General features: G+C 51.2%; 1 protein-coding gene across 1 annotated transcript in view; it reads right to left on the bottom strand.

The window, feature by feature from the left end:
* The window catches only part of LOC104497516 (tetratricopeptide repeat protein 28), a gene marked incomplete at both ends in the record, with an annotated part of 21402 nt that extends 8268 nt beyond the window's left edge, over positions 1–13134 (bottom strand). Inside the window, 3 exons of the mRNA XM_010140780.1 lie at positions 1479–2002; positions 2383–3724; positions 12627–13134. Of these exons, the coding sequence (XP_010139082.1) occupies positions 1479–2002; positions 2383–3724; positions 12627–13134 (2374 nt within the window). The remainder of the gene's footprint in view (positions 1–1478; positions 2003–2382; positions 3725–12626) is intronic.
* Positions 13135–14406: the final 1272 nt, after the last annotated feature.

Here is a 14406-nt window from a genome sequence, read left to right as displayed (position 1 = left end):
GGGCCTTCAGGGCTCCCGTGGCAGCAGGGGCAGCACGGAGCTGCCAAGCTGTGGGATGCTGAGCAGGGCATTGCCAGTGCCAGGCAGCTGCTGCTGGTACTCGAACTGGTACCAGGGTGAGAGGTGTCTCAGCACGTCAGATTTTCATGGACCAAGACCTCCCTAAGTGAGGTCAAGGTGCAGACCCCGGAGACACACACGGTAAGCCCCTACTGGGAAGTTTGACTTTTAAACCTTTAAAAGACAGACAGACAGACAAACACAATCACGGTGCGCTGCCAAACCCTGCCAGAAAAGACACCTCTTGCCACATTCGTGGTTCAGTTTCCACCAGGTCTCCCCAGCACTTCTGCCAGGCTGTGCACGCTTTATGTACGGAGCCAGAGCAGAGGCATGAATGACCTGGAGCTCGTTTCATTTCCAGCAGCACCTCCTGTGTCGTCCCCTCTTCCATCATGCTCCAAATGTCTCACCCCCTTGGGCCCTCCTGACAACAGGGACACCTCCTGCCACAGCCTGGGGAGCAGAGGCCCTGGCTGCGGCCACACGGCGCAGCATCAGCTGGCATTTGTGGGCCTCTCAGGAATTCTGCACCACACCAGGAGAAGGAGCTGTACTTAATTTCTCCCTTTCCAACTTCGTTGAATTCCCTCAGCATGCCGGAATCCTGGCAAGGTCAGGTTCAGGAAAACCAGGCTCACTGACGTAATTAATCCTTTGGCTTCCAGCTTCACACACTCCAGCTATGCTGCTCATCTCCTCCATCAGAGAGCCCCCACCTCGAGCAGATCCTGCTTGCCTGCTGGAATCTCTTGCAGCAGCACAACTCAAGCCAGCGCTGGCCCTGGCGCTCGGCAGTGGCAGACGGCTCTCGGACACAGAGGGCTGAACCTCCCTCACCTCTCTGTCCAACTCAACTTGTTTTCACTCACAGCTTAGAGTACTCTCACCCACCTGGCTTCACTCCCACTTGAACACAGAAGGAAAATCCAGGTGGCTATCAGCAATGCACACATCAGCTTGAGACGTGCTCTCAGGATCAGAGAGACCCAGCACAACCTGACGTGGTTTTCCCAGAGCCAGCTCCTGGAATGCAGTGCTGCTTACAGAGGCTTACACCTTCTAGGTGCCTCCAGGCACAAAGGAGCTTTACGAAGAGACTCTGCCAGGTGTGATCTGGGTTCAAGCTCAGAGTTAGTTGAGATGCCCCCGGGGAGGCACAGATCGTGCCTGCCACGCTTCGATTACAAGACACCAGGAAGGTTCCGTGCTGACCAGAGCAGCTCAACGGACACTACTCACACAGACGCTCAACAGGAGCTATGGATGTCTGCAGTAGCTTTAGCATCACAGGCTGCTGTCAAACACATCCCCTTAGTGCCACGCTCACATACCTCACTCCTTCCCTGTTTCCAGGCCTCCCTCCTAGTCCCCTGCACCTTCCACTGCGTACTGCGCTGCGTAATTCAGCCTCTCACCTTCCTGCAGGTACATCACAGCCTGGGAGTAGTTCTGCAAGGCGTGATGAGTCCTGCCCAGACTGCTGTAAGACACGGTTTTGGCTACAAGGTCATTCATTTGCGCTGCGATGCTGAGGTGCTGCTCCTGATACACCACCGCCCTCTCGTAGGTGCCCAAGGACTCATAGGTCAGGCCCAGGTTCCCATAGGCCCGGCCCTGGCACGTGGGGTTGTTGGTCTCCTCTGCAATCTGCAGGTCGAGCTGGTGGTACTGCAGGGCTGTGTCGTACTCCCCCATCTGCTGGTAGACCCCGCCGAGGCCGCAGGCAGCGTCGCTCTCCAGAGCCCGGTCCTTCATCTCTCGAGCAATGTTCAGCTGGCGCTCCAGGCAAGAAATGGCTTGTTCGTAGTTCCCCAGCTGGCTGTGCAGGCTCCCCAGCTCCCCGTAGGCCTGGGCTTTGTTAAAGGCCTCCCCCAGCTCATGTGCCACCACAAGCCTCTTCTCAAAGCACACCAGAGCCTGCTGCAAGCTTCCCATAGCCCTACGAGGGAAGAAAACCACAGCATTTGTTTGGCCAGTATTTTCTTGGAAGATGTTCTACCATTTCCTCTAGACACCAGCTCAAACCTTCCAGGCCCGGACAGACACTGCCCCCCAGGAGACATCCCTAGCACCTTTCTGTCAGCCTCCTTCTTCTGCCATCCCATAAACTTCTCTTCCTCTCAGGGCAGAGCAACACCAGCTTCATTACTTGAGCTAGCAACACAGTCCTCACACCCTGAGGTCTCTGCTCTTCGCCCCTACGCCACCTCCCCGGGCACATGTTCACAGCCACACAAACACTCCTGTTGGTAAGCCAACACTCCCATTGTACCTGTAGTTCTCCGCCTGTCACTGGAACACCCGCGCAGCGCTGCTTACCTGTGCCCGTTGCCCAGGCCGCGGTACGCCTTCGCCTGGTCCTGCATACGGTTCAGGCTCTGAGCCACAGACAGGTACTGTTCGTAGTACTTTATAGCTTCCTCGAAATCCCCCAGAGCCTCGTAGCAATCTCCCAGGTTCCCGTACGCGCGGCCCCGATCCAGCACAGACTCATTTCCACTGAGCTGCTGCAGCATGGCCAGCTGCTGTTCGAAGTAGCCAATGGCTTCCTCCACCACGTTCATGTTCATCTTGGTGATGCCCATGTTACCATAGACTTGGGCTTCTATGCTGGGGTCCTTCAGCTTCTGCCCAAGCTCCAGCTGTTCTTCGTAGCACTTGAAGGCCATGGTGTACTTCCCGAGTGACATGTACACTGCAGCAAGGTGGCCGTGTGCCCTGCATTCACCTGGCATATCTCCCAGCTCCTGGTACACCTCCAGCTCCTGCGTGTGGTAACCTAAAGCCTTGTCACACTTCTGTATCATTCTGTATGCAGTGCCCAAGGCTGCATAGGCACTGGCTTCCAGTCTCCTGTCCTTAACGTGATGGGCTAAGCTCAACTGCTGCTCATAAAACTTTATTGCACCATTTACGTCTTTTTTACAGACAAAAATATCCCCCAAGTTCCCCAGAGCTCGGAATTTGGCCTGGGAATTGTTCAGAGACTGGGCCAGGGACAACAGGTACTTCTGACACTCCTCCGCTTTGCTGAAGTCCATCAAGGCTTTGAAGGCCAGGCCCAGGTTGCAATAGGCCTTGGCTTGGCTCAGCTTGTCGTGAAGATCCTTTGCTAAAGCAAGATCCTGCTCATAGTACTTGACAGCTTCCTCGTAGTTCCCAAGGCAGTAATGGGCGTAGCCAAGGTTGTGGCAGACCTTCCCCTCCCCTTCCATGTCCTGCAGCTCTGGGGACAAGCGCAGGTACTGCTCATAGTAAGGGGCTGCCTGCACGTACTCTCCTCGTGAGCAGTGGAAGTTGCCCAAGTTGCTGAGGGCCCGTGCTTCGCTCTGGATGTCTCGCAGCTCCCGGGCAATGTTGAGGTGATTTTGGTAGTGCTGCAGGGCACGGTCATGGGCGCCCAGCGCTTGATAGGCAACTGCTAAGTTCCCGTGAGTAGATGCCTGAGAAGCACGGTCGTTCACCTCCATAGAGATCTGCAGCTCCTGCCGGTGGTACTTGACAGCCTGGTCGTACATGCCGAGAGCGTTGTAAGCGTTGCCCATATTGCCATAGGCCCGGCCCTGGGCCGCGTAATCACTGAGCTCCTGAGCTATGGACAGATGCGTCTTATGCAGCCGCAGCGCGGTGTCATAGTCGCCTTTCATCTGGTGAATGATGCCTGAAAAGTAACAGAAACGGGCTCAGCAAAAACCCTCCTCCATGCGAACCCTTCTGTAACACCTTGCCATGCCAGCACCTCCCTGCAGCTCATGGCCCGGCCCTCTCCCCAGCTCTCCACACGAGGCAGATCCATCCCTTCCCCACAGCACCGTGCAGTGTCCCCAGCAGAGCAGGCGTGGCACAGCCAGCATGGCACGGCCCTCCTCAAACAAGCTGCTTCCTGGCTCCGGTAAGGCAAAGCCCAGAGCCAGGTTTGTATCACACACGAACACAAGTTCACTGCAGCTGGACAGTTGGCCCTTATAAAATGCCCGTCTCCTTTTTTAATTAAGCTACTTTTTTTTTCCCATCAGTGGCATCTGATGACTCCAAGGCTCATACTCAACAAACTGAGCATCTGCACTTGCTTTTGAGTTTCAGTCAAACCATCTTGTACTTGTTATGAGACATGGGAGGAGGAACTCCAAATCTGCTGCAACAACTCCAGCTTCAGTTCACTCTGTGCTAATAATACAGGCTGCAGGCACTCGTGAGCAGGGCTGGAGATCCAGGAGCCACTGACTGAGGCAACACACCCTGCACATTGGTCACAGTTACTCGATACCTGAGGAGAACTTCAGGTCCTTCCCTACCCCCAAAAGAAAATAGCTTCCGATTTCCATGTCTGTATCACAAGGGTGTTGAGCGGGAAGAAATGTGGAGGGTCAGAAGGCAGCTGCCCTCCCCAGTCACTGGCAAGTGCAGCATTCTGTGACCAGGCCCTGTGCATCAGCCTCCTCTTGGTTAGTACTTTTGAAGAGGAATTTGAGGACAGAGGCTTTTCACATGAGCCTGGAACATGAGGGCTGACATTTGCTTACAGGAGGCAATTTGAACCTTGCAGATAGATTGAAAACCCAAGTTCCACGATGTCAGCATGAAGCATTCTGGCTGGATTACCTGTATTTCTATATCATAGCAAGTCATTCAAAAGTTCTGCTCATTTTCCTACTACCGTGAGGCTTCAGGAGAAGGCAACTGAGAAAACATGGGCAGCACAAACCAGGATCCAAACAGCAAACACCTGGCTGCTGAGGACAGTTCGTTTCTCTCCCCCTGCAATGCAACCATGATCAAAGCTAGAGCTCACGGCAAGAGGGACCAGCTCTCTGGTGTCTTAGTCCAGGTCGTGGCCAAACCCTTCCTCAGCTCCAGTGAGCCTCTGGCTCTAACTAACAGCGTTAGCTACTGCACCTCTGGCTGACGCATACCAACGGCTCCCTCCAATATCATGAAGGAAGGCAGTGACAGCAAGGAGGAGATGAACTAAGCTAAGTGACTCCACACATACACTTTGGTCCTCCATCTCCTATCTGGAGACAGGGCCAGGGCTGGGGCTCAGTGGCCAGCAGAGCACTCATAGGAAAGACCGCCGACTTCTGCAGAAAAAACACAAAATAATTACAAAGCGTGGAACTGGATTGGGCAGAAAGCTACATAACTTAGAAACTGCAATGAACAATCACTGTGAACACATCCCATTGCTTCAGAAATTAAAAAAGATGGAACTAGCTAAATCTGGAAAGAGCAAGAGGTGTCTGAGCTGGAAGCAGGCGGAATCAGTGCTGCTCAAGGAGCCTGCGCTCCCACGGCTGGGTCTCCTGAATGTCATGTCTCTCCCTGGCAGCACCTCGAGGTGTCCCGACTCCAGCACAGGCAGCCAGGCCCTGCTCAGCAAGACACAACGCAGCGGGTCCCACCTGTGATAAAGCTAAACACGGCTCACAGAAAACCACCCCTGAAAAAACAGGGATAAAAAAACAGGGATAAAAAACAGAATAAGGGGATGAACAAGCTTTTCCTAATCTCTACTGCTAAAGGGACAGACTCCTCAAGGAGACAAGACGTGCCATGGCTCTCCACCAGCACCACTCTCCTCCTTTGAGGAAACGGGTGTGGGAAAGCACTCAGCTTGAACTCACCATGAACGGGAGAGAGGACAGGAAACAGGTTAAAGGCAAATCTGAGTTCAGTTGACCACCTAGATAACCTGTTCTTTGATGAGATTTCTCTTAATTAACAGAAGGCAGAGAGGACAAACCTTACTAAAAATGTTTAGTGGTGACTTTGGCACAAAGTAAGCGAGTGCCACTTAAGAGGTACCGATGAAGCCCAGTTAAGAAGCATGGGTGACACAGAGAAGGATGGTATTATTATGGAGAAAGGACTGGACAACCTTATGTACCAGAGCAACAAGAATGGGATGATGAAAATCAGCAGTGGACTATGGAAAGATGGAAAGACAAGCTCTCCAAGACTACAAGGGCATGGAGTCATCATCTGGAAATGAGAAGCAGCTCTTCAGGGAGTTGATGTATTTCCAGTAAAGAAAAACCACTGTCATTCCTGTTGGACGCGGAAGAGTTAATCAATTTACAGACCAGTGCTGGTGTAACCACAGGGGGACATCAACCCCAGAAATTATTTCCACCATCAGAGTGCCAAGGCTCCAGAACAGCCCTACAGTCGGAGAGCGACGCAAACAATCGTTACTGTTAAAACGGCTGGGGGTTAGTTTACACGTGTTTGTGTTACATGGCACGTAACAGGAGAACAGGAGAAAGGATTCGATGCTGTAGGAGGCATCTTCCACTTCTCTCAGGTTAGTCTTTGATTCCCCCTGTAGCTGCTACAGTTTTTCCGGGAGGCTACCTGAGGGCAGCAACAATCCCTCACGTGCCAAGGAATTCCACAGGGAACATGGACATCCCCTGTGGCTGGAGCATATGCTGTCTCAAAAACACATTGTTTGCCTCCATGAGCTGCAGCTTGCGCTGCCTGGCTGCTACACAGCACACTGCACATCTGCTCTTAGGCCACCCTCCAAAAATGCTTACACCACCCAATCATGACATCACCAGTGATACCCCAGGCAGAAGAGGCTGCTGCAGGACATGAACAAACTCATCAGCAAGTCTCTCTATAGAAGTACAGTCACAGATCATTTCCTTATGCTTCATTAATCCCAAGCGTGCCATGCTGAGAAATAAAATACAGCCTTACTTCTGAAGGAACAGAGTTGGACAAGTACCACCAGGACACTGCCAGGAGTTACCAGCCACAACTTGCTGAGGTTTGCAGGTGCCAACGGACCGAAATACTCACAGTAACAGGGCAGGCAGGAGGACTGGCTGGGAGGTCAGACACCTGGAGGAACTCAGAACTGCATGTGGACCTTTCCCACTGCACGGCTGGAAACACCCCCCCAGATCTTACAGAGACTACGGGGACACAGTCTGGCAGAGACAAGTGGGCTCCACAGGCTGGCTGCTAGCACCTCGCGAGCCTGGAAACGAGGGCGGGCACCCAGCTCACCCCCCTGCCGAGCTGTGGCTGCTCAGTGGGCTCCCATCTGAGCCCGCTCCATCCCTTCCTGCACAAGCTGCCAGCCCTGCCTTCACCTCCAAGCATCCTGCTCTGCCTCCCTCCCACCAAACAGCAACTGTTCTCCCACCTCCAGCTCTGCCCGTAAACAAAACTCCCGTCAGAGCGGGAGACAGCCATGGCCCTGGACTGCAGGCAGGCGGCTTGCTCTGAGGGGATGCTGACTCTACAGCTTGCTACTAGTTTCATGTATGTTTTATCTGCGAACCGTGTCGAGCGTGAGCTGTTCCACATTCTTTCCCATGTCTTCCACGATGCAAACTCCTTAGCTGCAATCTCTGGCAACAAAACAACTGCAAGAAACAGACCAGATGCCTCTGAGGACTGAGAGGGGCTCATTTTGGGCTGCAAGGGATTCTGCTCATCTGGAACATGCAGTAAGTACTTCATTCAGTAAGCAGCTCTTCAAATCTAGACCAGTTAATAGCTCAGAAACCAAGATGACACCAAGGCAGGTCTGGCCTGTGATTTGGTGCTTCTGTTGTCCGCACGGCAGTGAGACAGGAAAATTTAAGCTGAGAAAAACATCTGCAGAGCTGCCTGCCTGCAAGAGGTGTCGCAGCAGTGCGGAATGCAAGTTCCTGCTTTTAGCACCCAGTACATTAAAAAAACGCATTAAGATGTCAGGACCTTGGTGTGAAATCTGTACTTTAGCTGGTTTCCAAAAAACTCCTTTTACATAGCTCTTGTACTAGCGTATCTATTAGCCATTGCAGTCCTCAGGACAGACCACTGCTGTGTGCAAAAGCACAAGATGTCCCATCAGGCTGAGGTTCCTACAGCCACCCGTGGATCACCAGCCTTGAGATGGTGGGTTCCTCTCCTTATTTTCCTATTTTTCCATCTCAGCCCTCTTACCCTCCTTGGATTGACATCTCTGGCAGCACTGGATTGGCAGCATTTTGGCAAATACTCAGCTGAATTGATAGAGAAGGAAAAATCTTTGGTATCCAAGGTCATTTAGGAAGCCCTAGTGAGCAGATAGGATGACACAGCTCAGCCTCAAAGCTTAAGCATCCTGAAAAAACTCCACTGTGAGGAACAAGAAAAGTAACTGCGCAGTGGATAGCATTAAACTACCGCTGACAACCGGAGATGCTGCATCCGCAGGAGTCGGTGAGGAAAGATGAGGATGCTCGTGAGAAGTCCTGTGCTCACTGTAATTACCTCTCTCCCTCATCGTGGAAGAACTCACAACGGAGGAAGGGTGTCGGGGATGCTGACCAAACCCAGACTCTCTCCAAAAGCCACTTCTGCTGTACTTGACAATAAGTAAGAAAAGGAGTATCTGAGGCTGGAGACGACAGGAATTCCTGCCCCTGGACACCAACCTCTCCTGTCCCGTGTCAAGGAGGCGGAAGCAGGAGAGGAAGATGGCAAATGAGTCACAGAGCATGGCTTTGAAAGGCAAACGGCAGCAAGAGAATAAAATTCATACTAGAGGTTAGGACACCAGTTTACTGAACAGCCAGTGCTGCCACTGGAGAGGCTATGGATGGAATTTCACCCTGGATATGATGCCCACCAAACAAGCTCCTCGCTGTCATAAGCCTTGCTCAAGTAAATTTCCAGAATTTAATCTAAAAAATTAGGGTTGCTCCTGGGAAAAGAGGAACCTGGTAAGAGACCCCACACAGCACCTCCCAGTATGCTTCCATCGCTTGCCGGGGGTAGAAACAAAGGACGGCCCAAGAAGGAAAGGTTCTGTCAAAGACTCCAAAATCACCACCTACCAAATATACTCTCTCTTTGTGCATTCCTCAACAAACAAAGATGAGGTTCGTAGATGGATGGGAGATGCAGCCTTCACAGTTCTAAATGTTTTAGCCAGCCTCTTTACTGCCAAGAAAGGAGAAAAACAGTGAGCAAATGTTTACCAAGAGATACCCAGGAGAAAACCAAGTACCTTAACAGAGCACAAAGCTGTGCTCTCCTCACCCATGGAGCTTGCTATCACATTAGTGTGCTTGAGCTGTCACCCATCTGTTGTGGCACTTAAGGAAGAGGATCCAGAAACACGCTGTCACTTCAAAACATCAGCATTCTGACTCATTCTTACAGCTATAATTACTGACTGCCAAGGAGAAGACAGCCTTTTGGTCAGGCAGCCGGACTCCACTCTGGAACAGCACACCGAGCAGAACAGACCCAAGACAAGAACCCAGCAGACAGGAGGGGAGATGGCCAGAGACAGTCTTTACTGCCTTATAGAGCGCAAAGCACCACAACCGGCACAAATGGCATTAATTCACAAGCTTTTTTCCTTAATGATGAATACAGTTAGGACTCAGTAGAAATCTGTATGACACAGCAAAATAATTACAAAAGTTACATTCTGCCCATGCAAATCACCGACTTTTCCAATTCAGGAAAACTGAGTCAGGCTAACTTTGGAACAGCCTCTGCAGCTCCTGCGCTGGAGCCCCGTGGGCGGTTACAGCAGAAGTCAAAGGGAGCTGCGGTCTCCCACTAGCATCAGCCAGTGAACACACCTCTGCATCGCGATGGGGTCACAGCTGCACCACGGCCTCCAGCTCGGACTGAGGTGACACCACTCTTGATGGAGCCTGCGCTATCGGAATGGAATACGAACATGATGAAAGTTGAAACAGAGCAAAAGTGGTTCTGAAGCTCACCCACATGGCGGGAGCACCACATCCCCGCCCCTTCTTGGCGGGGACAGGAGAGCCTGACTACATCCACCATCTGATGTGTGCTCTGTGCAATGCAGCTGGCTGGATGAGCATGCCTGGGAGTGGCAAGAGATGAGGGAAAGGGGGTCTCGGGCGAGTCCTTCATCAATGGGGGAAGAGACGGCCAAATGCAACCATCATTTCTTGAGCCTAATTGCAAAAATGCTTCAAGAGAAAACATCTGATGCCTCTGGACAACATACCAAGCACATGAAGATAGGCACAGAAGTTCTCTTGTAACTGCAGAGATGCTAAGTACCAAGGGAGCGACTTCAGATTAATTGTAAAACACAGTGTGAAGTGTCCTCTTTCCGTTGCAGTGGGGACAGATAAGAGCTGCAGAGCCAGCTCTCTGCACGGAGCCTCGGCATTGGGAAACACCATCTGCTTTGCCAAGGCTGATGGTCTGAGACTTCTGGTTAAACTCCACATCTCCTCCTTGTGAAGGGCTTGATAATTTGTGACTCGCCCTCAGCCCATAACCTTCTGCTCACCGAGTCACGGAGCTCAAGGCACCTCCCGGAGAGCACCCCAGCAGCTGGACTGCGTTACATTCCCCGTCCCTCTTACTCATTGTACACTTCAGAGAGCTGCCATCTACATCCGTGAAATGCAAACAAAAAATTCCTGTTGCTTCAGCAAAGAGGCCAACTCTAACATTCTGGCTTGGAAACACACATTTAAATACATTTTTTTGCCTGTCAGCATGGTTATTTTGATGAGGTTTTGTTTTGCATGTGGATTAGATGAAAGAGACAATTAAGACTTGACTTTTTAATTGGTACTGGATGCATTTTAAACAACAGTAACAGACCTTCTCAACAAGAACTGCATGTTCTCTTTCTCCAGCATAACTTAACTCTGACAGAGAAGACATAAAAACATAGCCAAACAGCTGAAACGTGAGATCTCTGCACTCGGAAGCTGGGAAAACTATTCTAATACGAAGCGCGGAGTGGCTGAGTCAGCATACCAGCTGAAAGTTATACGGAAGCTTAAATCCAGCACAAGAAAAACAGTCTCTGCTGCACCAAAACGCTTCCCTTCTTTGTTTTACAAAAATTTCTAGAATTACTTGCTATTAAATCCAAAGTCACCATAAGATTAATAACGATACAGAGCTGAATTTTCTAGTCCCAACTTGACTGATTTTAAGGCAGCAAAATGGTGAGAGAATTTAAACTGTGAGTACAGTTCTTCAGCTCTTGAGGAACAAGAGCAAGCTGCTCCCTTTCGCAGCAGCGCTTGTTTCCATCTGGGATGAGGCAAAGCAACGACAGCGGGTATCAGCACGTGCAGGGAATTGGTAAGCCTGACGTTTCTGTACTGGTTTGCTGTGATTTTTTTACGAGGCTGAGCAGCACAGAGACAGACTATACTGAACACACAGGCAATTAAAAATTGAGAACAGATCTTGAATTAAGCTCTTCCTTCTAGCAAGAGAGCTGTGGCCTGGCCAGTGGCAAAGGGCTCACAAAACCCCAGGAGGACATAACACAGGAAAGCCAAGATGGCTCATCACCGCACTGAGGCAGGGAAGAAACACAAAAGCAAGTGACAAGCTTCCATCTCCCCAGAGTGCATTTCCTCTCTCGCTGTCACAGAGCAGCGGATCCCCCGCACCTCTGCACCTCCCCAAGAGCAGCCCCACAGTGGCAGCAGTGACAGGGGATAGAGCTTGCGCTTTGCTAGAGGCGTCTGCTTCTGCTCTCTGCAAAGGCCCTTACACAAACGTGAGGGGAAGCCAGATGCAAACCCTCTTGCCTGTGGGTTGCTCTGTCACACTAACAGAAATGTTACCGATGCTCACTGCTCTCCAATGCCAAGCACCCCACCAACACTTCTGCCTCACAAACCTCTTTTACCTCACACATTTGCCCTACTTTGTGTGAAGGAGGGGATTCCCAACACTAATTAGAAAGCTAGGACTGTTTTGTTTTCTCCAGTTCACCTTATCTTCTTCATTCAGCTCCTGAAGACTGAGCTATTAAGGAAATTAAGTAATTCATCAAGCCCTTTTCAATTACCTGCTGTTGATAACATCAGAGTACAATTAGCATCTACAAATGAACCAAATGCCAACTGCCAAGCAGAAACAGAAGCTAATTTACAGTGTGGGGCAGCCTGCAAGCACTGAGGTTCAGGGGCTGCCAGCAAATGCCTACTTTGTCATACCAGCAACAGCCCTGTTCTGCCACTCCCAGCCAGCTGAGGACACATCCTTAACAACAGCTGGAACAGCAGTGTGCAAATGCCACATCCCACAGCAGAGATGGAAATGCATCTTTGGTTGTTTCCACATCTGGCACTGTGAAGCAGTGGGAACAGACCTCACTTTGATCAAATTCGGTCCTTCCCAGCCTGCAGCAGGATGCCAGTGTCTCTCCTTAGAAGAACATGAGACTCCTACGCTCTGTTTCTTTGACCCATGCGTCTCCCAACTTACACGGCAGCAGTGTATTGAATATCCAACTGACAAGCTCCCAAAGAAATGGTAGGTAATAAACCACATCACATCTTGCCTTAGTGCAAGACTTATGTTTATTTCTGACACCTGAACAGGTCTTCAAATGCACTTTACCTATTCTTTTCTCTTCTGCCATGAACTTGTGCTCTCTGGTGCCTTCCTGAGCAGGTTAATAATTGAACATGGGATACGTTACACCAGCACACAATCTGCCAAGTGGCTCTTTAATTCATGAAGACAGTCTGGTGAAACTGGGGAAAGCAGCTCTGATACTCAAGGCATTCCCTAACAAATTCTGCTCCATGGCAGGGCCTTACCTAGGTTGGAGGAGGCTCTGCCTTCAGCAGCTCGGTCCTGCAGGCTCTCAGCGATGTGCAACTGCTCTTCATGGTACTGCTTAGCCCTCTCCAAGTCCTGCATGCATCTAGCTGCGTGGCCCAAGCCAGCGTAAGCTCGCATCTCAATGGCCTTCTCAGCCAGTTCCTGGGCCAGCTCCAACACATAGTTGTGGTAGGACATGGCTTTGTCGAAGTTTCTCCGGTAGTGGTAAGCGCTGCCCAGGTTGCTGTAAGCTCGAGCTTCCTCACGCTTGTTCCCCAGCTCCTTGGCGATCTTAAGATGTTCTTCATGGCACTGCACTGCATTTTCAAAATCACCCATTGCAATGTACACCGCTCCCATGTTGCCCAGCTCCCGCGCCTCAGAGAGCTCATCTTTGGACTGCTTTGCAAGGAGGACACACTGCTTGTGGCTAGCCAGGGCGTTTGGGTAGTCCCCAATGGCTGTGTACACATGGCCCAGACTGCTCAGGGCTGAGGATGCTGCCTGCAGGAATAAGAGAGAAAAAGTTAGTACAAGTATGCAAGGAAACAAGTCAGACAGCCCCAGTCCTAGAAACCAAAGCCACAAAAAGGCCATTCTGGAGAAAAACCCATGCCTACCAGCTAGAAAACCTACACTCTGTTGGTCTTCTGCACCCCTCAGGATGGCTCAGGGAAAGGCAGCGGGAATGGGGTTGACCTGGAGAGCAGGGCCAGGATTCTCTCTTTCTCCGAAGCGTATGGTGTGTGCGTGTGTGTCCCTGGTAGAGGGGAAGGACGGCCCTGCAAAGATGCAGAGATCACTGAGGAAACAAAGTGATCGCTGCAAAGAACTGCACTCCAGGACGAGCCTGAGCTGTCTCACAGAGCAGCGCTTCCCCGGAGGCAGCCACACCTCTCATGACTGCTCTAACAGCTACACCAAGTCCTGCTAACACCACAATCTTCCACACGGCAGCTCTTAAGAAAGCAGATGAATAATGATATTCTCACGCAGAGAAAATGGCAAACAAATGCCTACCCTGTTCCACCCTCCACCCAGCAAGCTCACGTCAAAGCAAGACTGCTGAGACCCTGCAGGCTGATGCCAAAGCACTGCTGGAGACCAGCAGCAGAACGTGTAACTTGACATAACCATGTTACAGGCTGAGCCTCTCTGAGGACTCTGCAGTCCCTTCTTTCCAGACTAGGCAGCTGTTGAATACCTGCTGCTGGAGAACCTACACACTTGCAGCCAGCACTCAGCTGGGAGAAGGGAGTTGCCTCTGCCACTTATCCTGCAATACCAGTAGGTCAACGTGCAGTCACCAACATCTTCACGTATCTCTGCTTGGCCAATCCTACCGCTCCAAAGAGCGAGTTCCTACTGTGCAGCATCAGTGTCCTTTAACACAACACTGCTTGCTACTGAGCCCCAAATAACCTTGGGTCTGCAGCAGAGACAACGGAATTTCAGCAGCTGGAGTCTCTGTCCCCTGGGGACGTCTTAAAATAAATACAGCCATTTAAAACGTGAGTTCTTCCCACTGAGAAACAGCTGTACTTAACAAGACAAATTAACTGAGAGTCCCATTCTTTTGCCCACTGCGTCTACCAGGACACAGGCCTTCCTTCCACCCAGCAGAGCCAGAGCGCACAGAGCCAGACAGCAGGGCAAGGAGCCAAGAGCAGGGATGTGTTCCTTCTGCCTAACACACATCTGCTGCCTCAGCACAACTGCTCCCCTCAAAGCCCTGACCCCAAGTCCTCCGTGGTCCCTGCATGTGCATTTCCTTTG

Source organism: Buceros rhinoceros, unplaced genomic scaffold, assembly GCF_000710305.1.
Source record: "Buceros rhinoceros silvestris isolate BGI_N320 unplaced genomic scaffold, ASM71030v1 scaffold24727, whole genome shotgun sequence".
Lineage (NCBI taxonomy): Eukaryota > Metazoa > Chordata > Aves > Bucerotiformes > Bucerotidae > Buceros > Buceros rhinoceros.
Note: the sequence above shows the minus strand (reverse complement) of the source record. Positions and strands in the feature narration are given on the sequence as shown.